This window comes from Saccostrea echinata, unplaced genomic scaffold (genome assembly GCF_033153115.1).
Source record: "Saccostrea echinata isolate AGI-Se365-2 ecotype Australia unplaced genomic scaffold, CSIRO_AGI_Sech_v1 ptg000006l, whole genome shotgun sequence".
Classification (NCBI taxonomy): Eukaryota; Metazoa; Mollusca; class Bivalvia; order Ostreida; family Ostreidae; genus Saccostrea; species Saccostrea echinata.
Window position 1 is genome coordinate 15,668,582 of NW_026889755.1, and position 27,987 is coordinate 15,696,568.

Sequence of the window (27,987 nt, forward strand, 5' to 3'; positions counted from 1 at the left end):
AATTAATTTTTATATTTTTAAAGTCTAGAACTAAAATGTCAAAAATATGATTAAGTAGAAAAAATACGATAATATAAAATAAATTCAACTATGCTGGGAAAGTATTTTATCAACATAAGGCTGTTTTCCCATGCATTCAACAGATGTTCAATGGTTTATTATAAAAAAAAAAATAACGTTATACTTCCGTAGTTAATACAGTTTTGTAACTGTTAAAATTATTTTAAAGCAGCAATAAACATGCCTCGTATAAGTTAAAAGTTTTATCAGCAATACTGAACAAAAAACTTGTTTTTTATGTTTTCGCTTATTTTCATGTACCTTTTTCGCCAATTAGACATTTATAAACAATGCGCAACCGGAAGCACGAGTTTCAAATTTTTGTTTATGTCTGTGTCTGGACCTGTCTTCGGAGAGCGGCAGTGGGTAAACTAACGATTTCCAGCTTGGATAAATTTTGCAGAAAGATGTAGCATTGTATCAGAACCATGGAGGTACAATTTTTATATATTTTTGATTAATTTTATTTCTACTTCGCGCATATTGTAAAGATTGTAAGATATTTTCTAAAAATGTCAAAGGGACAAACCACAAGAACATGCTTGTTTATTCTATTGACTTCAACATGACAATAGAATATTAATGTAGCGTGACACTTTGAATACAATTTGAGAAAATGAGCGTTATCTAAAACCCAAATAGAACACAAAAATATTCACCTACGGCCATTGTTCCATTCACCACTGTTCACACCTCTGTAGATTAGTTTCTGTAAAACACAACAGAATATTATATTGATTATTATTTATTACAACTGGAATGCTATTTGAAGTTTTCATAAACAAATGTGGAAACATTCATTAATTCTTCTGTGGAATTTATAACATCTGTGTATTAGGGATTTATTTCTCTTAGACTTGACCTGAGATGACAGAAGTGATAATTTAAAAATTTCAATACACTGTCAACTTCAATGCTGTGATATTGTATTACTGTGAATATTCAGTGATTGTAATTTTTGATAAAGCAATGATCAACACCTTCTGATGACAGGTTTCAATGGCTTCACCTTTCTGTAAGCGATTTGTAAAAAATCATGTGATAGCCGGATTTATTGAGCATGGATGTGAAGATAATTATTCATTGAGTATGTATGCTCTGATTTTGGTGAAAGTATGGGGTTGAAACAGTTCTGAGTGATATGCAAACCCACCCAAGACTATACCCTCTAAATCATTACTTATTAACCTTTCATAGACATGAATTAATTATTACAAATGGCAAAAGGTATGTCAGGATATAAATAGAATATTGTTGGAGAAATTTATTTCATGCAGTAAAAACATTTTTTTTTTTTCAGACAAAAAAATTGATTTCTTCTTTTAAAGTAATATATTAAAATCCATTCGTTTCAGACATTGTAAACATAAAGAAGATCAAAAGGTCAATATAAATGAAATAATTTTATGTATTTAACCCCCTCCCTACTCTTCAACACTTTAAAATTCACAAAATGCTTGCTTATGATTATTGTTTGTATAAATTTATTGTCTTTAGAAAATTAAAGAGATGTGTGTTGTGCACAAAAGCACATGGTATGCATGATTAAATGAAAAGAACATTCATAACAATATGCTATAATCATGATTTTTGAATGAAGAAAAATAAATATTGTAGTTATTTAAAGTACATGTATGGATTTTAAAATACTAGTGGAAAGTAATTCTAAAAGCATTCTATTATTATATGAAATCTGCAATTGATTGACATGCATTCATAATACACTTTATGTAATGAATGCTAAGCTAGACTTGAAAACATTAAATGCAGTCTTTTACTAGGGCACAAGTGCTTAACACTCAAAAGTCTAGCTATGGGATTTAAATACTGAATAATCATATCTAAGCATGGGATTTGTGTATTATCAATGATTGTCAAATACAACATCTCGTACAATTGTTTTATTATCAAGACCTTTTTTTATGAATGGGTTTTCTCTATTATTTAATCCCTGACACAATCTGATGGTCTGATTTTCATCAGGCTTTGACACTGTATTTTTTTTTTATGTGAAGTACCAATATTGGCAGGAAATAATGAATTTGTTGAGTGACAAATTTGATTAAAAATAAATTCATAAATTCTGTAATTGATCAGTAAAGCATATAGATGGATTTCTTTAACAAGATACTAATTGATTATATAAAAAGTTCAAGTACAAAAATATGAAATTAGAAGTAAGATTTTATTTCTATATGTTTTATCGAGACCAATTTGGGGGCCCTTGAGGGCAAACACACAAAAGAAGAAAGTCAAAATTGATAGCAGCAACATGTCAACATAAAAAAAAGAAAAGGAGTTTAAATACTACATGAACTAAATGATTATCAATGTGCAAGGTAGTATCATTTTATTTAAAATAATACACACAATATATAATTATATGTACCAGCAAAATTATATGCTAGCAGCTACATTTAACGAAATGAATAAAATGATCATAGGGATACAATCATTGACGTTATGATAAATGTGATGAAGTCTACAAGGCTTGAATGATTGGCATTGTTGATCAGAGACTAGTGTATATTTGAATATCTTGATATGTAAGGAGTGAGGGTAAGTGGTAAATTACTAAATTAATGTATAAATCAACCCGGCTTAGTTTTAATTTTCTGTTAAAAGTTTTAGCATTGGTATCTTAATTCATATTTATATTCATATGAAGAGACCCCCCCCCCCCACCCTTATTCTAAAATCCAGTGGTAGAGCTCATCCTTGTTTTGAACAGTAAAGTGGATGTCAAGAATGTGAGGTCAATTTTAAATTACAATTTCAAATCACAGTTTTCTTATAATTTTGAATGATCCACTGGCCGATGAACTGTTCATGCACTCAGATATATTTTCTGCCTTTTAAAATCTATCAGAGACATATGACAGTTAGGTGGATATCGTGTCTCAAATTCTTGTTTTTTGAATGTTAATTAATGTAAAGATGTTGAACAGACTTCATATAATCAAATATCTTCATACTCTTTAAATCTGGAATTATCTAAAATATATCCTTACATTAAGTATTTTATATAATTTATCGTTAATTTTTACAAATCTCTACATCCCTCGCTATAAGACCCTTTTCTGTATGTGAGTGCTTTTTTCTATAACACCAATACAATGTTTAATAATCATAAAGAAAATTCATCCATAAACACCTGATAGATTTCAATTTGAAAACATCCAATACTAACTTCAATTATTGATTATCAAACTTTGATTACCATGGATTCCATTTTTAGACCATCCGAGGGTTTGTTTCATTGTGTGCATTGTACATTGATGTGTTTGTGTGTCTGTGAGTGTAATTTTAATTTGTAAGTTTTATTTTGCTTTGTAAATTTCATGAGTGATTGTATAACCAATGAAAATAACTTTTCACAATTAATTACCTTTAGGTTGAGTTCAGAAAAAATATAATTAATTTAATGATAACTGTATTGTAGACAGCAGAATGAAGGCTAAAAAAGGGAGATGTCGGCTGAGTCCGAACGAAGAGGCTCGGCTAATGAAGGAGGAGACAGAGAAACGACGACGACTCAGGCTTCAGCAGGTCAGATAATGTTAGCTAGGGCAAAAATAACCCTGTATACAGTACATGTACAAAAGTCAGGTCAAGGTGGTGATCATAGACTTGGGCGTAATTAAAAATCAGTTAAAGAGAAAATTTCATTGATAAAATAAAATATACATGTATAGAAGCTAAAGCAGCACTAATAAAAAAGCAGTAATAAAATTTGCCTGTATGTGTAGTGGTATTGGACCATAGATATTGGCCTCTTATAGCTCAGTGGTTAGAGCACCTTATTAGTAATGCAAAGGTCCTGGGTTTGATTCTCTGTCCAGCCATAAATATTCTCTATTTGCTTATATTTGATGTCATTGACCACTCCAGGACTTGCAGGTGAACGTCCTGCCAAAGGCTAAATAATGTAGCTTGTGTCTGCTAGGGCAAAGACAATTGAAGGAGGGAGGAATGTAGTGGTCTGAGACTGTGGATATCAGCCTGGATAGCTCATAACCAATTTAATAAGCTACATGTATTTGCAGATGTTTTACACATATTGCATTTATTATGTGAATTTGTTCAGGTGAGAGAGCAATCTAATCTGAATGCTGCTAGGATCCGCCAGGCTGTCAAACAGGAAAAGAACAGGCAGCTCCAAAAGTTGGCATCCAACCTTCAGGTACAGGTTCTAGTAAAAGTTAGCTCCTATGTTTCAAAGTTTCAACACTGCTCAGAAATCAATTTATTCAGTTTTAATGAGGTTACCATTCCAGTAGTTGCATCTCGGGGGGTATGACTTGTAATTCGCCATTATCCTGCAAAATAAAAAGTCATCCCTCTGCAGGTATTGTTAAGAAGTGGCCTTTAGAATATATGCTAATTAGATGGAGGCTTTACCTGCAGAATTTAAAGGGTGCCCAGATAATACCTGTATTCAATAAGATGTAGATTGAACATAAATGATTGATTTGGTCATGAGGACAAAATCCCAAGGATTATTTAGCACAATGCAGCCATTGAAGAATTAAATGTATTGATATGATAGAGCAGAAATTTTGATAATATATGGACTTGATTTCTGATGGTGTAAATCAGGCATTTTATTTGGCACTTAAAATATTTTGATGGGTGTATACACATGTACCAAGTGTTAAACACCATCTGTTGTATCTGTAGCTAATTTAGAACTTCTTGTGTATATGTTGGAATCAGTGTGAGGTAATTTTTTTTCACAGAATAATCTGGAGAGTGAGAAAGAGGAAAAGATAAGGCATTTGGAGAACCAGTATGAGAACAGTTTACGAAGTATAGGTCAAGGTCACCGGGAAGCCAGTGAACAGGTAGGTCATGTGATGAACTAAAGGTCAAAGGTCAGATGATTTGTATCAATAAAATCTTTGTAAATAGGAAGCTGCATGTGTGTTATAGGAAGCTGCATTTGTGTTAATTATTGAGAAGAGTTCCTAATTTGATATTGTTTTGTTAAAGAAAAAAAGTCAACAGAGTAAGATTTCCAAAAAATATCAGTTTGAAATCCGTCCATGATTATTAATTTTTAATGACTAAGGAAACATTTTACATAAATACAAAAAATGAAACGTGTTTGTGATGAGAAATTCATCCATGAAGGGAGGTAAGAGATAATTCTCTTACTTGAATAAAAGTAAGTTTACAGTGTAAGACTGATGGTTATGGTTTATGTTTGTGCTGTTTACAGGATGTTTACAGTATCTTTAAAAGCATTCTTTGTGCTGTTTACAGGTGAACGTGGAGGAAGAGGGCTATCTTTTACAGCAGGAGTCCAACAGACGAGCAGAAAATCGGTTCAAACAGGCCCTGGAGAAACAGCGACGTGAACAGATGTTCCAGGAGTACGAACAAAAGTACCAGATCATTGCCAGGTATGAACAAATCAAGATGTATGAACAAAAAATACCAGATCATTGCCAGGTATGAACAAATCTAGAAGTATGAACAAAAGTACCAGTCTAATCAATCGTAGCACATGTGATAGAAAACTCCTCCCCAGGTTTTAACATACATAAAAGAAAATTAGAAGGTATAGTCAATATAATAGATTTTATACAAATGTCAAATAACCAATCTGAACTAGTAATTTTCATTTCAGACAAGTAGCCTTAGATGCAGAGAAAGAGAGAGCCAAAAATATAGCTTCTCTACCTCCTCCTCCAAAAGATCCAGTTCTAGATCTGGCTCAACCTGAGAGTAAGTCTGTTAACCAGATTTAAAACCAACACAAACATTTAGGTCACCATGGATCATAAATGTCACTTCTTATATATCTTACATTTACATGTTTTTAAATTTGATTTGCATTTTAATGTTTTTTTTTATGGGGATATTTTACACAGATGTCAGTCTATTAATAAAATCTCCCGTCTTTTGATATGTCATCGTGACAAATCAGCTGACGGGAAATATCTTATTTTAATTAGATTGCTTAAACGTAGGTTTTGTGAAATTAAATTAGGTCATTTAAATATGTTGTGTGAATTTTAATGAGATTGTTAACATGTAAGTTGTGTGAATTTTAATTAGGTCATTTAAATGTATGTTGTGTGAATTTTAATGACATTGTTAACATATGTTTTGTATTAGATTGTTAACATGTATGTTGTATGTTAGATTGTTAACATGTATGTTGTGTATTAGATTGGTAACATATGTTGTATATTAGATTGGTAACATGTATGTTGTATATTAGATTGTTAACATGTATGTTGTGTATTAGATTGGTAACATGTATGTTGTGTGAATTTGAATGAGATTATTAACATGTATGTTGTAGGGAAGTCCGTGAAGATGACAGACATTGATAACTTCACCACGACCCACTACCACATCAAAGAGGAGTACGCTGTGGACAAAGCTAAACCTACAGAACAGGTACTGTAGATTCCTTATTTTTCATACTTATTATCGCGAAATGGCTCTTCAACGTCAAATTGCGAGAACAATAATTCGCGAGTGGACGGTTGATCGAGGAATTTTACATTGATTTCAGCACCATAAAAATTAACGCGGGTAATTTCATTTCGCGAGTGGTGCTTCTCGCGTAATTACGCGATAATTAATTCCTGGCGTATATTTAGGAATCTACAGTAATACCATCAATAATATTTAGGGCTGTCACGAGTACCCGAAATAACCGAGAACCGCGGTCCAAGTTGTTCGGTTCGGTTCCGGTTCCATTTTTCCGGATTTCGGTTCAGGTCTGGTTTATATATTAGAGTCTGTTCAATACAAAAAATGGTGTCGAAATCAAAGAAATGATGACGATAACAGTGATAAATAAACATCACAACTGAAATCTACTTCATTCCATGACAAATCACTTGTCACGGAAGTATTAGATAATTATCAAAACGAGCAGGAATGGTCAGGTTGTGGCTAATAGTAGGCCAAGTCACTGATGTCTAGACGTTCGCATGGTTAAGACTTGTTTTCAATGGAAATTTAATGTAACAAATAAAGATTTTTCAAGTTAAATTCATGAAATTAAGGTTTATAGTAAATGTAAATACCCGACCCGAAAAACCCGAAACCGAACCGAAAATTTACAGAACCGAACCGACCCGAAAAATTTTGGAACCGTGACAGCCCTAATAATATTCTGTATGTAACAGGACAGGTAATACCATCAATGATATTCTGTATGTAACAGAACATGGCAAGAAACATTGAGACAATGCACACAATACACAATGACACAATACAGGCTATCAAGTCCATTTACAGCAAAAAGCAAGCATACATTCAAAGATGTTAGAAATGTACAGTCTTATCCAGAATTTAAAATTGCCAATTGAACAAAAAGAATAACACAGGGAATTGACAGGCTATGTTTTTTAACATATCAGAACCTTCGGAATCTTGAATACTCATATCTAGAATACCATGGATATATCGAAGTGATTTGGAAGTTCCAACCACTTTAAGTATTTTACCCTCGATATCTTGAATTCTCAGATATCTCAAAGTTTTTCCTTGGTCCCATCAAGTTTGAGATAATGAAGTTCGACCGTACTTACAAAGCTTTCATAAAAACAAGTTCTGTAAAGAAATTTTAATTTTTTAGGAAGATGCTAGGAAAGCAGCAGAGGAGGAGGAACTAAGGACAAAAGAAATGGACCTGGAAATGGTCCGTCTCCATAACGACCGCCTGTCCAGGGCCAGAGTGAGGCACAATAATGCCCTAGAGAAAGAGCTTCTCTCTCATGTAAGATTAAAGACTTAAGTATTCTTAAACTCTAAAAATTATCTGCATTAAGAAATCATTGAAAAAAATATTTGATGCCCTCTCAATGATATAATGATCATTTGATCATATTTTATTTTAAACAATATGAGTGACAGAGGTTGATTAAAAGTTTCAGAACTTAGGTAGTTCTTAACATTCATTACTAATGTTTGGTATAAAATATTAAGGATGTGAACTAATTTCTTTAATTTTGTAATAATGTAGGACTACAACCAGATTTTACATGACCTCAGTGACCTCCAGAGAGCGGACCGAGACAGGAGACAGAAGGTGGTGGCTAATATCCCAGTAAGTGTCCATAGAGATGAGTATTAGGGCTTAATTATTCCGTTTTAGTACAGGGTCCTGTACTCTTTCAAGAGGGAATTTTTAATCAAAAAAGTGGCAAATAAAACAGTAATGGATAATAATTAAACCAAGGCATGAGTAGGGCTAAAAGTTTTAAAAAAAAAAAAATCCTTAAGGAAAAGATACTAAGAGGCTCTTTTTAAGGCTTTTCTATTTTGTGTCATTTTCAATCATTTTTATGTCCATGATTTCAAAAAGAATGCTCAGTATAAAACTAAAGAAATGCCTCCTTGTGGTAAAATAAAGATTTGTGATTTTGCCTTTATTGGGAAACTGGTTTAAATGATTTGTAAACAAAAGAATGTTGGTCTCTATTTTTGAATTTAGGGATGATAATTTGGAAATGGTTTACCTTTTTTTCAATCAAAACAATGGTAATCAATTAGAAAATCTGTAATCAGTTAGTTGAAGAAAGAAAAAATATGTAGATTTAAATGGAATTTCCTTAAAATTCAATTAAAAAATGGAAGAACATCAGTGTTTTCTCATCTTTTTAAGCTGATTTGGAAGCAATTAAGGCTCTTCGGATTGAGATGGGGGGGGGGGGGATTGGTCAGTTTGGGAAGTGTTTAAAATTACCGTTTAAACACTTTTTCCTTATCCAGCCTGTCACATATTTCTTTTTTTGATAATAATTAAATCACCATTTATTACTGTGAACAGTTATAATGCATATCTTACCGAGTTTATCCTTTGCAGTTATCTATCAAATTACTGTATATTACGAAACAAAGATTGCAATTTAAGTGATAGTTTCGGACTTAGTTCAGATTTATGGTGACAATGCAGAATGATCTTGTGTGACATCTGGTCTGAGAAATTATCAATCTGTCTGATATCTCAGGAATGTTCATGGTTTTCTTTTTTTGATATTTTTGCCTATTGAAACTGAAATACAATACATGTATGTACCGGTATATTAAATAGTTTTATGATCGGGCAAAAGCAGGATATTCTTAACATTTTTTTAGTCTACTTTTAAAGCTTAATTAAAAATATGTCAACGAAATGTGAATTTTGATATGATAAAGTGATTAATCAGTCGGAATGTTTTGCAGTTAACTGATTACAATTCTGTATTTGATTTCCATCCCTACTAAAATTTAACAAGTACATCTATTTCATTAAAGGAGGAGACCTTTTTTTTGTCTGTTTCAGAAGCAGGTATTCGAGCCCCCACATCGGAGACTGGAGGACAAAGATGAACGACAGAAGAACATGGAGGAGGCATTTGAGGACATGTACATGGCCGACACAAGTATGAGAAGCAGATTTCTGTATTGAGTGTTAATCATTAAAACTTTCCTGTACACCTGATCCTTCTGTTTTCTTTGCTTCTACAAATGATTTAAAGAGAGTTGCAGTTCAATTAATGATCTGTGTTTTTTAACAAACAATGGATGCAAATTTGGAAAGGAATTTTTTTTTTCCTGGTGAATTTTTTTTTGTGGTATGACAATAGATTTAACTCTATTTTTTATTTATTAAGTTTTTTTTTTTATGTATTTTGAATGTTTTCAAATAAATTTTTGCTTTTTTTTTATCCCCATTAATTGTCAAAAGAAGTAAAGTAGAAAACTCGAAGAATTTCAAAAATCTTTAAATTTTATAGAGATGTTCAATGAAGCTTAAAACACTTCCTTGATATCTAGATTACATGGGTGACCTGAGTCTTGCTCTTGACCCCCATCCTCCCCTAGACACTCCCTCAGCCACAGAGTCCCTTGAGGCATCAGTCCTGACAGACACAACTACCCCCTTACAGCAACCCCCTGTCTCCAGGGTCCCGACCATACTAAAGGATACCTCCAACATACAGAAATCCCAGGATGACATCAGTGTTCAGAAACAGCCAGGTAAGAATTATTGATACCTGTCTAAAACAAAAACTTATCAGAACAATATCCTTGTACAGAAGAAGCAAGGTACTATAAAATTTAATAAGTTTTTAGTAGCCAGAACTTTATTTTCGCATATTTATTCAATACAGTCTATTCACAAAAAAATCATTCTCGCATCGGTTTGTATTAAGGTTCATCACTATTTGATAAGAGAGATAACTCTGTCTGGGGCAGATGGTTATTATTCCTTTATACAATCATGTAAAACTGTCAGGATAAAAGACAACAATTTCTGTCAAATTTTGCCCTGCAAGATATGTTGAAATTGCTTGCATTAGAATTATAAATTAGATTTCTTCTGGAAAAATATGAGCGGTAAAGCAGAATTTTACATGAGTGAGCAGAGGGATGTTGAACCTTAAGGTTATGACAGGAAGATTGAAATTCTGAATTGAGTTTATATACTGTTTAAAACAGAGAAAGTTCTGAAGAAACTGATGGACAGAATCAAGTCCCAGAGACAGGAATGGATGTCTAAATCCATGCAGGAGGTTCCTAATGGAGGTGCATCCATGACAACCAAACCCGCCCAGGCATCCCCAGGGAAGAGCACAGGTAAACACTGATTTTATGTGATAAGGAAAAAAATGGGGAGACAGTTACCAGCGGAAACTTACCATAGAAACTCTGTTTGTAAAATGTTTGCAGCAATCAAACTTTTAGTGAATTAATACGGGGGGGGGGGGGGGGGGGGGGGGGGGCTCTCAAAAATTATTGTCAACAGCAAAGTCTAAAATTCAGTCTGTTTAATGATAGAATTTATGTTATCTATTATGGCATACTTCACTACTTGTAAATGAAATCCTTGCACTCTAACAGCACCAAAGTTAACCTTCTATATGGTGTCCATAGATAACTGATTGCACAGTAACCAATAACTGATTATACAGTAACCAGAAGGGTGCAGTCTGTAATTTAGAGCTGTAAATGATATATATTTTTGTTCATTAGCTGCCACCCTCTCTGAGTACTCCCTGTCAGAACAAGGCTCACCAGGCACTGAGAATGTAGAACCTGTCAAAGTCATTCAACCAGAAAAGTTACCACGGCAACAAATATATCACTATCCCCAGGAGAGGTCAAGGCCAGGACAGAGGGAATCAGCAAATCAGGTATTTAACCTAATGAACGTTTTATGGATTTTATACTATATTTCATCATACTGTAGTTCACATACTATGCTCTTTTTTATGCACCCATTTCTAATGACATACATTGTACATGTATATCATCAGTTGTTATGATGTTTTATTTTATATTCCAACAAATTTCTATTTCAAATACATGTACAATGAAAAAATCTTAAAAGTTTCATTCTTCGAAGTCCAGTTACAAAACGTAGGTTTATTATGTTGCAATGTACACATATGAAATCTACTTATATATATAAAATGCTTACTTTCAAAATTGTTGCAGGTTATGGAGCCGGTGTTTGGTGGCCAGAATGTCCGTTCCGTAGAAGATGTCTTGGAACAACAGAGGGAAATAGAGTAAGCTGGATTTTTTTCAGTTTGGAAGAAGTGTAGAAATTTGGTGTTTTATATGGAATAAATAAGTTTATTTAACATGTATTGCACTTATTGGAAGAATACTTTTATTTACATATGTAATCTGCAGTACACTTATTCTACTATTAAATATATGTATACCTTGAAGTACTTTTATTTACATGTACTTTGTATATGAAATCTGCAGTATGTTTATTCTAATTTTAAATACATGTATATGAAATTTCTGAAATACTAGTTTTATTAGAAGTTTTTGGTGTTAATACAAATTTGTTTTAATAGACCACTGTTAGATTTAATGGTCATTGGTTCACATGCAGCGTAAGTATGGGTGATAATTATAAGAAGATTTTTACAATAGATACTGTAGAATTTTTGAAAGTTTTTTAAGCACTTTATTTTTTTCCCCACTCAGATCCTATAGCTTTTGTCACAAAACACTAGTGTTTGCAGTCATGTAAAGAATTGAACATATCAAAGAGCTTTTAAGATTAAAAAAGGTGTGACCTGCATTTTTTGATTTAACTCATTATTATATTGAGTAAATTTAACATTTGCACATCATATTGTAAAGAGAGTGAGGCACACACTAATATTTTTTTTTACTTTTAGATTACCATTCCTTTCTTTGTAATGATATTGAAATTTCTGTACTATAGATTCCATATACCATCTATACAGAAATCAAAATTTTGAATAAAACAAGGCATTCTAATTCCCTCTTTTTTATAAAGTACTGTAAACCAACTATTATTCACATCAACTTTTATTTGCGACTTGTCATTTTGAAATCAATCTGCGACGATTAATATTCGCTACTGAGGAAACACTCTCTACAAATACAACCCCAAATAAATGGTTCGCAGCGAGTAATATTTGCGAGTTAAAGTAGGTTGCGAAATGAAAGTTGGTTTACAGTATCTTATGGAAGAAATAGTGGTTTTCTAAGACAATAATTTGGATGAATTTTTTACAGGGAACAGAAGAGACAGCTTGAGAAGAAGCTCCAGGAACTGAACAGAAGACAACAACAGCTCAACACTTCTGTTGGAGGGAACATTTCACCAAGATATGACCAGGAAAACATCACAGTTAATGGCCAAGTTTATCAGCAACAACAAGGAATGAAGGCCCCATCATCATCCTCTGGATATCCACAGAATAGCCAAGTCCCTCAGCCACAGTACACCTCTGTACCCCAGCCAGTTCAGAATGGGCAGTCATTAAGTGAAGTAAAACAGACATCTCAAGGGTATAATTTTCCACCAGCAAGTGGGCCACCCTTAATGAATGGGCAGACAACTCTTAATGGGCAAATGTGGGCAGAACCACCTCAGTCCATTCGTTCTCAGGTATCCATGGCATCAGTCTCCTCTCACAGTTGGGTGGAGCCTCCCTCTCTTTCTCAGTATACCATTCCATCAAGTTCATCCATTCCAAATGCTCAGACAGCCCCACCATTTTCATATTTTTCTGCACCCTCTGTTACAACTACTGCTTCCATCCAACCTCACGTGAGTGCTAGTCAGCCAGCCATGGCTCGTTCAGGGGCACCTGGAACATTCATTACCCCTTCACTGCCAATTCCCTCCACAATCTCAATGACTGTGCCAACACAGTCACAGCTACAAGCAGAACACATGAGGAAAGTGAAAGAATACCAGCAACAACTTCTACTCAAGCATGAACAGAGTAAGAGGGTCCTGGCGCAGACCAGGGCAGAAATTGAAAGACGAAGACAAGAGCTTCTTCAAAGGTTTCCTCAGTTGGAGTTCAAGTCTCCAGTGGATGGCTCTGCAAAGCAGGCAGAAAATGGATTCAGTGAAGGTGTTCAAGTAACCAGTCAAGGAGAACCTAAGCTTCTAACCTCAAAAACTCTCTCTCCAAACAAGGCTGCCATGACATCCCTTCTATCTCAGTTAGCAAGTAATCCATACTACTCTGCCAGACTCTCTGGACCAGCAGAAGAACAGCAACCCCCAGAAGCCAAAACAGAGAACGGAAAAAATAAATTTCAAAAAGTGAGGAAATCTCTGCCCTTTGATGCTGATGATACAATCCACGAGACACCAGGGAAACCAGGAAGATCCCCACTCTACCAACCAAGCCCAGGCTCAACCACTGCTAATGAAACCACAGATCTGAATGATACTACCATGTCTTCTTCCACAGAGAGGGGGAGTCCGGCATTACCGGGAAGGAGATCTGGTTCCACCACCGCCGAGTCGGACCTCTCCCTGCTCAGCACTGCCAGAGAGAGAAATGACATCTTTGAGCAGAGGCAGCTGGAGTTGAGGCGGCAGTTAGAGGCCATACAGAGACAGAAGGAAGAGATTCTACAGCGCCACCAGGTGGTGCGGGGACAGCTGCCACCTCAACAGCTGTCACCGCCAAAAGATCCTCTTCTAGACTCAGAGGGTAAGTACTGTAAAATCATATTTTCATGGGGTCAAATTTTCATGGTTTGAGGAAAAAATAATTGGTTCGTTGGGATTTGATTTCATGGCTGAAGAAGTGCTAAGTTGTTACTGGTATTTATTTGAAATTTTACATTTCTTGGAGGACATGAATTCTTGGGCATTCGTAGACATGAATTAAACCCCACAAAAATTAGTGATTTCACAGTATCTGGATTCTAATTCTTTTCCTCTAAAAAAAATTTTTAGAGAATTTTTTTATTTTTAAACATTGTATGCTTTGTTTACTTGGATCTAAATAAGAAAATTCAAAATTATATTTGCAGAAGATTCTTCAGAAGTAGAGTTCTCTGACGACCAGTCACCCATGGCAGATAAACCAAGTCAAAGGTTAGCCCCTCCCAATAAAATGGCAACACTACTAGGAGACCACAGGCCTCATGAACTAAGTACTATTCAAGTAAGTCCTTTAAATTGCATACGAGAATTTATCAGCATATGTAACTTGTCTTTAAAAGTGTGTGTTAATTTTTGTATTTAAGGTTTTGTACATTTTATGTTATTATTATGACATTAATAATTTGGTTTGTAGGAGATAGAAACATCCCCCTCTAGTGCTAGACATTCTGGAGTCACGGCATCCAGTCGCCACAGCCTGTCCTCCACTGAGAGGAGCTCTATAGAAAGCAATCAGCCACCACCTCGTGTGGAACCAGCAATCACACCGACAGACAGACGGACAGCTGATGACATGGGGTATAAGACGGCACAGCTGAATGAGGTGATGGCCAGAGCATCCGAGTTCTCCCCAGGGGTACTGGACAGGCTGAAGCAGAAAACCAATGATGTGTTTTATAATCTGAAGGAGGAAGACTCTGAAGACTCGTATAAGATGATGAACTACACACCCAACTCACTCTCTACTGGTAAAAAGCTTCATATGTGCACAAGTACTCTGTATATTTCCTATTATAAATGCAGCATTATACTGGAAGTTCTCGCCAAATAAGTTATTTAAGAAATAGTATTTGTTTTAATTTTGTTAAAAATTTGGAAAATTTTGATAAAGTTATCTTCAGATATCATAGAATTTTATAATTTGTAGTAAAGAATAGCTTCTTTTATTTTTCAACTTAAAAATTTGTCATGTTTAATAAATAAATATATTCTCGTTTTTAGGAGCTTTGGAAGAACTGAATGCATCTTCTACTCTCTCTACAACTCCTGGATCAATCTCCATGGTAACACCTGGCTCAGAAAAATTGTCAGGAGTTCAGACTCAAGCTGCCAAAACCCAAAGTGACAGCACAGACGGGTCACTCCGAAGTTCTAAATCTTGGGCAGACGAACTTGTGTCGTTTCATAAACTTCAACCCGAGAGAGCTTCTGTTGAATCGAATTCAAGGTCAGTTAAGGAGTCTGTGGACAGCAGTGTGGCTGACAATGCTCCACACACGGCACCAGTGGACAGGAGTTACAATGTCGTTCACATGAGGCAGGGAAAAGTTTCTCTAGAATTCGTCAAAGTTGGCTCAGACATGGATCTGTCACAGTACCCAATATCTGAGTCCAGCGATAAATCCGACCGAGGTGGTGTGTCCCCTGCTGGCAGACTGGAGTCAGAGCTTTCCCAGTATCCAATCTCCTCGGAGGTCTCCCCAAGCAGTCAAGACAATGGCAGATACAACAGAGTATCTCCACACGAAAAGGACAGTGAACTTAATCCAGCAAGTCTAGCATCTACATCTGAGAGTACCAGCAGCTACTTGGATTTAAAAATGGACAATAGCACTATGGGAACTAGGGAGTTTGATTTTATTGGACAAAGTCGAGTTCAGATTATACCCGATAACACTTCAGGGGAATTCATTTCTCCGGAGGCTCATCCTTATGATGTCAGTGGTAAAGTAGACTATGCCAGTACACCCAATTATAAATCAGTGCAACCATCCACAAAGAGACTGTCTCAAATATCACAGTTCACGGCTTCTCCAGAAGAGACAGAAATCCAGGCGGGATCATCCACATTCCCCCGGTCAGAGGGACAGTTCCGAGCTCTCTCTCTTCACATGGATGACTCTGAACATCAGTCTCCAGCCCAGCCTTTGGTCTTCACCAAGGTCTCGGGTCACGGTGGCCTCTCTCGGGTCTCAGAGGTGGGAGAGAGTCAAACATCAGACCAGAGTAACAGGTCAGATTATAATCTTCTGTCCAAGCTTCCTGATGAGTCCTCTCTCAGTCAGTTTACAGTGACCACTACTGACCAGTCTTCCAAGGATGACCTCTCCTTGACCCAGATAACAGTGAATACAGACTATCCATCAAAAGCATTGGGATCCTTGACCCAGTTTTCATTCAAGTCCAGTCCTGATGTCCATGCTAAAACTGATTCTTCCCTGAGTCAGTACAGCGTTGATAGTCCTGGGGCACATAGTTTGTCTGATAAATCGGGAAAAAACACCTCATCTTCCTTGAGCCAAGGAGAAGAGGATGAGAGTTTCGTGGCACAGAAGTTTGCTAACTTAGAGCAATTAATGCAAGAGTCACGAGACTTAATTACCAAACATAAACAGCTTATTACAAAGAATAGGGAGATTAGTCCATCAGGTTCAGGGGGTGTGTCTAGTGTTTTAACCACTCCAGAGAGCCAGATTGAGGCTGCTCCAGATAGTTTCGCCGTGAAGCAGACATATCCTGCTGAAATTGAGAGCCAAGTGGAACTCAGTGCTGACAATCATCCAAGTTACCTGGAGAGCAGCAGTTTTCAACAGGTATTTCTTTCTGAGAAAAAATATTTATGGAAAAATACTTGACTAAAAAAATTCTTTCAATTCTTTTGAATTTTCCAGACAGTGGAACAGAAATAGAAAATGCTTGCCCAATTCAACAATGATCAGATTTGCAGAACTTAATCTCACTGTGCATTCATTTTGTGGAAAAGACGTCAATTGTATGAGTACACATTTATGTTCATAGTGATAAGCAACTCTAACCTATTCTGTTATATTGTAAACAGTTGACAATGGAAAGTGGTATCATGGATGAACCTGATTTGACCTTGCTGTCCGTGACCTCTGACATTGCCGGACAGGACAACACAGAGGACATGACAGGGGAAATAACTCATCGGTCAGATGGAACCAGTGGGGGAGACTCAATCTTGTCTTTCGAGCAACACGAGCAAAGTTTACGGAGTTCTCCAGACAGAGAACTCAGTGAGAGCTACTTCCAAGATTTAGCAGGTAAATTTCCTAAGTGATTGTATAAATATTCATGTGGCATACAAAGTTTGCCTGATAATGGACAGTAAATAATTTTGCATTTACTTTGAAATTTGCTGACTGTTTCAAATTTAATTATTTATGGAAATAATTGATGGCATTTCATGAGTTTTTCAAGTATTGAATGCAGTTTTAATCTGAAAATAAATTTCCTATTTAATTTTAGGAAGAATCAGAGGTAATAGTGCACAAGCACTGATGATCATGTGGTGCACAAGCACTGATGATCATGTGGTGCACAAGCACTGATGATCATGTGATTTCTTGGGATCAGTTCAAACTAAACATCACTGGTTAACACATTACGTCATTGTTCACTTGATCCGGCATTTTCTAGATGTTGTTTGTTTTGTACAGGTCACCAGTTTGTCATGCATGTAACACAAAATTCTAAGCCATCAGGAGTTTGTGGGTGTTTTCTTTGCTTACCTCTTCAGATTTAGGTCTGAGGATTTATTCATGCTGAATGATATTGCCATGACCTGAAATGCTTTTGAATTTCAATGATTGATTTTAGACTTAAAGAAATAAGCAACAACTTGTCAAACTGGACAGTATCATGAAGTCGAGCAGTACATTACATGTTACTACTTCACTCATGAAGGAATGCTGAAATTTTGTCTCCCCTTCATATTTATAAAAGACATATTGTTTTTATAAGATTTCTTCTTATTATTCTTCTTCAACTAAGTTTTGTCTGGACCATAACTTAATAACCCATTGACATTAAGATTGCAAACTTGGAGCATGAAAATTTGATAATGTCTTATATTTCTGATTCTAGTACCCCGAACCAATGACAACAACAGTGCCTCTCGACCTGTGGTCCCAGTACAGAGAGATGCTGGGGACGAGAATGTCTTCAGAGCTGTCCCAGTTATGGTGAGCCCCACTCTCTCCCTCTCCATGAAGTTCAGCAGCTCTGATATCAAGGTCAACAAACCCCCTGTATCCTGGTCAAAAGAGCCCGAGGAAAGTGATAGTAAATCGGACCAAAAACCCAAACGCAAATCAGACCCTCTGATCAGTAAGGTCCAAGAGCAGAAGTCCGAGCTTGAGAAAACAGCCAAAGAGGCCAAACAGCAGGTACAGAAATCCTCAGGACTAAATAAGGCCCTACAACCCCGGGGTGGGGGATCAGGGGCACCTGCTCAAGGGAAAACGGTGACCAAGTCCAGTAAAGACAGCAGTAAGCCTATCAGTTTGGGTCAGTTCATCAGCTCTAGGAAGGAGGGCTCTACACTGATGGGGAAGAAATCGGATAATAAACCCGTCCCGCTGCCAAAACCCCAGAGACCCGGGACAGGGACCGTGAATGGAGGGACTGGTATGTCTAAAACCCTGTCCTCCTGGAAAAAGAGTAGAGGAATCAAGTCCACAGGTAAACATATAGCATACAGGTACATGTATACATAAACTTACAGATGAAAGTCGAGGATTGTTATATTTAGTTTTGATTTGATGTTATTTTATTTTGAACATGCCCTTACATTAAAAGCAGTGAAATATTCTGTAAAACCACATCTCCTTTTTAGCTCTACTGGTCAGAGACCAGAAGAGCTTATGCGATAGTAAGGTGTCCGTCGTCCGTCCGTCTGTCTGTCTGTCTGTCTGTCCGTCTGTAAACAATTTTTCAAAATGCTACTCCTCCTACAGTTTTGGTCTGATTTCAGTATAACTTGGCACACAAGTAGACTACACTAAGATACATAATTCTGTGTATCGGTTTTTGATTTCGATGAACTGTGTTGCCATGGTTACTAAAAATAGAAATTTCTGTGAAAAACATTCAAAATGCTACTCCTCCTACAGTTTTGGTCTGATTTCAATATAACTTGGCACACAAGTAGACTATACTAAGATACATAATTCTGTATATCGGTTTTTGATTTCGATGAACGTTGTTGCCATGGTTACTAAAAATAGAAATTTCTGTGAAAAACATTCAAAATGCTACTCCTCCTACAGTTTTGATCTGATTTCAATATAAATTGGCACACAAGTAGACTATACTAAGATACATAATTCTGTTTATCGGTTTTTGATTTCGATGAACGGTGTTGCCATGGTTACTAAAAATAGAAATTTCTGTGAAATACTTTCAAAATGCTACTTCTCCTACAGTTTTGATCTGATTTCAATATAACTTTGCACACAAGTAGACTATACTAAGATACATAATTCTGTGTATCGGTTTTTGATTTCAATGAACGATGTTGCCATGGTTACTAAAAATAGAAATTTCTGTGAAATACATTCAAAATGCTACTCCTCCTACAGTTTTGATCTGATTTCAATATAACTTGGCACACAAGTAGACTATAATAAGATACATAATTCTGTTTATCAGTTTTTGATTTCTATGAACAGTGTTGCCATGGTTACTAAAAATAGAAATTTCTGTGAAATACTTTCAAAATGCTACTCCTCCTACAGTTTTGATCTGATTTCAATATAACTTGGCAAACAAGTAGACTACACTAAGATACATAATTCTTTGTATTGATTTTCTGATTTCTATGAACATTGTTGCCAAGGTTACTAAAAATAGAAATTTTCTTGAAATACTTTCAAAACGCTACTCCTCCTACATTTTTTGTCTGATTTCAGTATAACTTGGCATACAAGTAGACTACAGAGATACATAATTGGTGTTATTGTTTTTTGATTTTGTTGAATGATGTTGCCATGGTTACTTAAATCAAAATTTCTGTAAAATTGTTTTAAAAGGCTACTCCTCCTACAGTTTTAGTCTGATATAATAATAAATCTTGCCACAAAAGAGACTAAACCAAGGATCATTATTCTGTTTATTGCTGTTGCAAAGTTTCAAGTCCAAGTGCTACTTTTATCTTCCTTTATAAATACAACCAGTAGAGCTACAGTCTCGTCAGAGACTTCTGGTTAACTACTTTATCAATTTATTCATTCATACATCTATATGCAATTTTCTTTCAAGAATCTTTGTGTCAGGTGATCTGCATTAACTCTCCTATATTTGTAAAATGCTTCAAGGTTTGTCATACAGGAGGGAAAATTGGTTTTCAGACATGTAAAATTTAAAGTGAACATGTCATCAACTTAAATTTGTAATTAATATTTTTTTTTTGGCTAATTTAGTCTCTTTAATAATGAACTTTGGTGATTTATTGTAGTTCCACCTCCCACCAAGTCCAATGATCTACCCTCCTCCTCTTCCAAATCCTTCCCCTCCCAGAGGCCGGTCACCTCCCACAGCTCAGAGGATAGGATGTATGAACGGAATGTCAGGTAAATAGTGTGTCCCCCGTGTTTGAATTTCTACAACTGTTTGTGTAGATACCCGTGTGAAGGCTAATTACACCAAATCACCATGTCACTAGGCTGGCTGGGTGTGTTCACAGTCACTACAAAATAAGCTACACTTCTCAGTAACTCTCAGATTCCCGTTCAGTTTGGATTAAAATGCTATATATTGGTATTCAAAAGTATCAAAGATAACAAATTCAAATATTCAGTATCAGTATAATTATTTTTTTAAAAGTGGCTCCTCTAATTTACACATTTTTTTTGTAAATGTAATTTTAGTAGCATGATATGTTAAGCAACTTTGGTTTTGTATTGAGAAAAGTGAGAAGTGTATCTTGTTTTAATGATTGAATTGCTAAGTATGTAGTCAATGGAGTATAGCTTTATTTGGGGTTAAGTAGAGACCGGGGTATATCATGGTATCTTAGAAAAAATCATGTATCATATACATATATCATATTTGTACATTGTATCATACACATGTATCATGTGTTAACCATAGGACATTGATTGTATTGCATGTACATAAACATGTAATCTGTACTTGTTGTCAATCAAAATATTGTACACAACTTCAGAGTTTCTCTTTTCAAAATTTGTCTCTGTAAGCAGAAAAAAAATTTGTTTAGGCTAAAACATGTACTGGGGTGAAATTTAAAGGAAATCTTATTTACTGCAAACAAAGTTGTAGCGTCACCAGGTTAATGAATATCAGTCAATATATCTAGTCTCCAAAGCTCAGCGGTTAGAGTGCTGGCACTGTACACCAGAGGCCCTGGGTTTGAGTCCTGGTTGAGACTTGATTTTTCACCACCTGGTACATTAGTAAATAATTTATTTAATTTTCCAGAGAGATGGAGGAATTATTTTTAATCAAGTTTGACTATCATAAATCTTTTATCTGTATTATGTTTTGCTGATCTCTGAAGTTGTGTTAGGGGGTTTTGCATGTTGTGTATTGTAAGTGGAAGGTATTAAAAGACAGACATTTTGATCAGTACGCTTTGTATATTGAAATTTTCATATTCTTAAGAAGTGATTTACCATGTAAATAGATGGTCTGTAAATATTTCAATTGGTCTGCTCTTATCAATAGCTTCATGCATCAAAATGTCTGTTAGAATCTCACCTACATAACTAGTCACCGTGTGTGTGTGTGTGAATTCACCCTTTGTGCTGCTAAGACAGAACCTTTAATACATCACCATGAATGCAACAACTTTTTGACTGTCTGAATTTAATGGTAATGAACAGGTAGCTACATCAGAAACTTTATTTAATGAACTGTTTTACACAGAATTTATGATTGGTACATACCAAATTTGACCAAGTTTCTGTTACTGTAGATCACTAAATTTTCATGACACCATATTTTTGTGAGATTGACATTGTTTTGTGTTCATAAGCAAAACAAAATTTTCATGAATTCTGGTTATTGCTCTGTGTAATTGTTACTAGTAGAATTAAACGTGAGAATGAAATTTTCATGAACAGATGGACTCGCATAATTACATGAAAATAAAGGTCTACAAATAAAAAGTGATTTACAGTACTTCAACACAGACAGTTAATTACCATGTTCAGTGAGTCACCAGGAGGCTGTCCTCATGGTGATAGTCTAAAGGTTCTGATTAAATTCACAAAAACCCACATCAATAAAACGAGATAAAATACAATCAACAAACAGTTAAATATGTGTATGCCTCAAGCTTTTTCTGCTAAAAAACATTGTTTTGGCTTGAATATATTTATACATATCAGGTATATATTTCTAATGATTAATTAATGCTTTTTAACAAAACAGTGTAATTAAAAATCAAATATATTGCATATGCATGTACTTAAAGGTCGACACTTAATCATGCGAAGACCTGTATCATATCTTAAGAAGAGAAAGCCTAATTTTGTTGATTAGGAGCAACCTAAATTTAACTCACATGGAGAAAAAAAGCTAATTTATTTTCACAAAGAAATTAATTCATCAGTTCATGCAAAAAAAAAAATCTCACAAAGAAAATAATTCATTAGACCAGCTGCATGGTGTTGGGGCTTGTACGTAGATAGTGCCCTGCTACAAGTGTTGTGTGATCTTGAAGCCTTTGGAAACTGCTGATTTCTGATCAAAGTCTGGCTTTAAAATGCTCATTTCTGGCTATAACTGATCTAAAGCTCCCAAATCTAGCTTTATATTTTGGATATTTTCTGGTTCTGAAATTAAGTCTACATACACTAAATGACTTCATTCCTACATCATTTTTCCATCTTTTATTATGATTAACTGGTGATGGCTAGAAGTACATGTATATATAAATTGCTAGATCTTTCATTATGCTAATTAATTATATTCAAAGAATTGAAAATGTGAAATTCTTAATTAATGAAGTTGCTGCCTCTGTTGTATTATATTACATCTTATATATATTCAATCTTTCAAGATCTGCCTTGTTCATAATTACATGTACCAATATGTTTGCCTGTTGTGTAATCTGTATATAAAAGGCATGCTACATGTATTGACTCCATCTATATATTTGTTAGTTTCATGCATAGTATGTCACAGATTGGTAACCCCACAGTAATACAAATTTTTAGTGTAAAGAAAACTTCTATAAAAATCTGTAAACCTTGAGTTGGCAATGTTTGTAGTTACCTTATCTAACAACTTGAGAGATTAAATTATATGATGCTCAATTGCTGTCTGAGAAAAATTGCTGCTTACTGGCAACTTCTCTAGAGCCTTCAGCAAATTTAACCACAACAATTACCCAAAGCATACTTTGGGAGTAAGGATCTATCACTAAATAGAAAGGACATCTTCCTTATAAGAAGAATTAATGGGGGGAAAAATTATATATACTGGTAAAAGAATTTTTCAAAATCATCCATTTTGTAGAATTATTTGAACTGAAAGGTTAGATTCAAGTTTGACTTGCATTCCAAAAGGTTTCCAGATTGGGTTTACAAGTAGGGTTACATGACTTCAAGTTTTAATTTTGTGGGGGTGGGGGGTCTTTCTGTCACAAATGTCTAGGCAATTTTTTTTTTCAAGTTGTACACATCTTATAGGATAGATTTAAATATCTTTACATTGCTCTCATTGGAATAAAAAAAGATTTTTGTAAGATATTTCAATTTTCTCAAGAACAGAAAGCATTTCAAGTTGATTTAATGCAAGCATCCTCATATATAATGAGAATTCAGATATTTATATTTTCAATAATAGAAATTTTTAAGATAAAAAATAATATACAAAACAAACTGGATCTACTTTTGGTGATCAGTGTACATTTTTATAAGACAATACCTTACACCTCATGTGTTTGTCATCTGTCTAACAAACATAGTGGTTTATCAAAATTACATGTACCTACACAAATTTAATGAATTCACATACTGAAGTGACTGAGACTTTTCAAAGTTTTGAAATTTTGCACAATTACAATAATTTTCTTAATTTGAACACAGATTAATAACTGGATTGAATTTCATTTAAAAAAAATGTTTTTTCCAAATAATTACACTATGTGTTGGTGAGATTTTGGTTTTGTACAATGTCACATGATGTTAATCTTCAGCCAGTCAAACTGAAGATAAAATGTTGCATTGTGGGAACCAGTGTTCCTGCCTTCCACTTACATGTGGGGTTTTCATGCCATTTCTTTTTCTTTCATTAATTATCATAGGGCATACAATCCTCGATTGTTTAGGTTACAAAATAAAATTGCCCACCAAGAGAACCAGATGTCAAAATCGGAGGATGATCACAAACAGAAATCCTCTTCCCACACAGAAAAAGTCAAGGAGTTCCAAAAGGTGAGCAGTCTAATATCAGTAAAGTACCTGTAATCCTCATAGAAGCATTGTTCTGTCATGTTATGTGTCCTTTGTGTTGAAGTTTGTTTTTTGTTTGTAGCTGCTGGCCATCAAAAAAATTTAATATACATGTATATCATGTACATTGTTTCTCATATACATGTATCATGAATGAAACATCTTTGGAAATTATCATCTATTCATTTTCAATACAATTTTTATAGGGGTATAAGGTATCCACAAGGGTATGAATAATGGACCAAATCTCTTTATTCCTTCTATATTTTCTTCTTCAGACATAGACATTAGTTCTACAGTGTTAAACATAGGATGCAATGCATGCCAATATCCCACTGTGCAAATAATTTTTGCTACAACTTGGCCTGCCCCTCTCCAATATTTTTCAGTTCACATTTTTGTGTGTATCTTCCCATGTATTGAAATTAAACAATTTCCTTTCCAATATAATTATGTAAGCTAATTAAAACCAGTTGTTTGTTGTGCAAATTATTACTTTGGGTTTGAGAGTGCACTGAAATAAATCTGGAACCCTTTGAGCCTGCAGGGTCATAAGTCTTACCAATCCCCTAACTAACTTTTGGAAAGCAAGCTAGATTCTCTGAGGGTATAAAAAAGAATATAATTATATACTAAACCTGAGCATTAGTAAGATTTTATGAAATGTAATAAAATGTACCAGCAAGCTACTAAAACTTAAGATTTTTGGTTTTGTTCTCTTCAGCTTCCCGATAACTTCCATTCTCTCTTCATTATCGATCTCCAAAAGCTAGACGTAGGTACCTCCATAAAAAATATATCACCTTGTAATACCAATTAATCAATAGCAAATTTATAAATGATCATGCTTTTTGTATGAATTCACTAACAAGTATCTCGAAAGATTTTGGCAGTAAATGATATTCTCAAATAATATGAATTCAGTAAGATTTGAAAGTATCACTTTGACCTTGATATTGACCTCAATCAGTTTCTTGCTCACAAGATGGATGTAACTTTTAAAACCAAATTTTTTTGTAAAATAATGATAATTACATAAAAATGTGATTTTACTGCTATTTGTGTAAAGTTTCACAAAGAGGTGACTTACAAAAAAAGTCTTTAACTTTTACTGCACCATTTAGTAAGACACACATTAGACATTCCAATCCTTGTGAGTCAATATGCATGTGTTATGCACATAGGAATATATTGTTTGATGGTAGGAGAAATCAAACTGCATGTTAAATAAATGCATGATCCCAAGGAAAAAGCTCCAAAATGTATGATAGCTGTACAAAATCTGACTAAGAGGTAGATTGGTTAGTTAGGCTGGTTATTGAAGGGTCACCAACTTAATTTTCACCTAAAACATTAAATTTCAATTGCATGTCAAGTCCTTAAAAAAGGCTCCTTTTCTGTTTTATTTAGCCCATGTGTTGAGGACACCTGCTTCATTGGGGGATGGGAGGGGTTGGGGATGGGATTGATCTGAAAAAAAAAAAACACCTCTTAGTTCATTACTTTAAAGTCGGATATGATATTAACATGATAAAAGGACTGATGTGTTCCTCATCTTGTCTCTATTTTAGGAAAACATATATTTAAATATACATGTCAATTAAGTTCAACTGATTCATTTTGGCCATCATTGAAGTCATTTTGATTTTTGAAAATATGGAATTAAAGCTGTATTAATGTTGGGGTTGATTTTTCTTAAAACAGGACTAAACGTTAAGGTGTGCAGTGAGTAATTCCTAATTGTTCACTGAGTGTATATTGTGTGCATGCATAACCTTTCACCTTCTGTATATAATGTATTATCTATAAATAAATGAGTGTATGTACCAGTATAACTATATAGATGTGTGATGGAATGGGATTTAAGCAGACTTGTGTCAAGATAACGCATGTTGAATAACAATATTCTTATCAAGAGAACATGCTCTTTTATAAATATATATTGGTTTGGCACAAAATATCTTTATGAAAGATCATTACACTTGGGTAGATTTTTATGTCTGTATGTTTGATACTGTTTACTATGTTGACCAGGGATTTGTCTTGTAAGATGTCTCATCTCTATATTTTAAAGTAATTTTGCTCTCTTTAAGATTCACCATCCCTCTGCTCATTCATATAAAATTTGTTTTAACAGTGATTTTGAAAAAGAAGTCTTAATTTATGATTAGAATGAACACACATTTGGCTTCCTTTACAGGACAAAAAAACTTGATAGTAATGACACTCTAACTTGATAATTTTGTACAGGAATAATATGTAGTCATTTATTCAAGTAAGAGTTACCCTTCTTATCAGAAGGTCGGTGAACCTTAAAACTGCAACAAAAAATCAACTTATTATACTAGAGTTGATTTTTTTTTTTTTTAAACATGTGTTTTTGAAACAGACTTGATCCTAACTTTAAGGGGGAAATATTCTGTCAAGAGAACATACATGTACAATGTAGCAATCCTTTAATTTTACAATGTTTCTAAATTTTCATTAATTTTTTTTTATTCATATGATATATATATCTTATATATGCATGGTCCTTGGTATGTTATTTATGTGAACGAGTTGCATGTCAATGTGTTTTAATTTGCTAGATTTCGTTTCAGCCCAGTAAATTGCCCATACTGATCAGGTGATTTTTACATTCAGTATACATTAAAATGTGTCATTAAAGCAAGGCAGTGGTGATCTGCAATTTTACTGTATTTTGTTGTAGATGAAAGCAAAAAAGGGTAAATCAAAGGGAAGAAACTGGTGTATATAGTACTTAGAAGTTGATTATTTATGTAAAATTCATCTTGAATTCTTATATTTAAAGTTAATAGGTAGCACTTCTGAGGGAGGCGTTTAAGTTTTATCTTTAGTTTGGTAAGGGTGATAAAGTATAAAGTATTAGTCTAAGACAGTTGGGTAATTGATTCGATTATATATACTAAATTATATGACATAATATATTATTACTGGTTACCAGGAGAAGATAACTTAGATGCAAAAAGCTTCATTAATGTATAGACATACTAACATCAAAATGACATTTTCTCTGAACAACGTTTTTTAAACTTCCTGTCCAAAATTGGGACTTTAAAACGTCGATGCTTATGATAACGGAGACCATATATGTAAGATTTATCATTACATTAAACAGAAACTTCAAGAAAACATGATGAAAAAGCAGCTAATGAAGAAACATCAATCTAAGTAGGAGGAGGATCCAAGCATGAAAGGGAGAGAGGAGTGGATCTAAGATTTCATTGGACATTATTTGTACAGCTGACAGTAGAATTGTAAATATAGTACTTACTTATTTCGTGTGCTAGGTGCTGAAAATATGCATTTACAGATATGTGTCGGATGTACAATCCATTGTTAAAAGGAAATTTTGTTAAAAACAGAGTTTGCTGTCATTACCTGGGTATAAAATATGATATTAAATTTGTCAAAATATTAATTTATATACCTATATTGATAATATCTAAATATGAAAATGTATTGAAATAAAATTTCTAATAAAAATATATTTGTCTATTGATGGACATCCTTTATACATGTAACTATATATATATTTATTACAAC

General features: G+C 34.4%; 1 protein-coding gene across 4 annotated transcripts; it reads left to right on the forward strand.

The window, feature by feature from the left end:
- Positions 1–354: 354 nt before the first annotated feature.
- On the forward strand, positions 355–27,987 carry LOC133180291 (centrosomal protein of 295 kDa-like). Of its 4 annotated transcripts, none has more exons than XM_061314832.1 (23): positions 355–494; positions 3,503–3,609; positions 4,148–4,243; positions 4,800–4,904; positions 5,326–5,465; positions 5,693–5,790; positions 6,374–6,471; positions 7,664–7,804; positions 8,051–8,134; positions 9,353–9,452; positions 9,847–10,050; positions 10,513–10,650; positions 11,047–11,207; positions 11,512–11,585; positions 12,580–14,021; positions 14,347–14,480; positions 14,613–14,946; positions 15,200–16,791; positions 17,037–17,262; positions 18,086–18,682; positions 20,457–20,571; positions 24,273–24,402; positions 25,145–25,365. In XM_061314832.1, exons 2-23 carry the CDS (start codon positions 3,511–3,513, stop codon positions 25,238–25,240), a joined length of 6,204 nt encoding a protein of 2,067 aa, XP_061170816.1. In that variant the 5' UTR covers positions 355–494; positions 3,503–3,510; the 3' UTR covers positions 25,241–25,365. The 4 variants fall into 4 exon arrangements, with proteins under 4 accessions (XP_061170816.1, XP_061170814.1, XP_061170812.1 ...); XM_061314830.1 differs by lacking the exons at positions 355–494; positions 25,145–25,365 and adding exons at positions 1,020–1,147; positions 27,560–27,987; XM_061314828.1 differs by lacking the exon at positions 355–494 and adding an exon at positions 1,020–1,147 and having other exon boundaries at positions 25,145–25,366.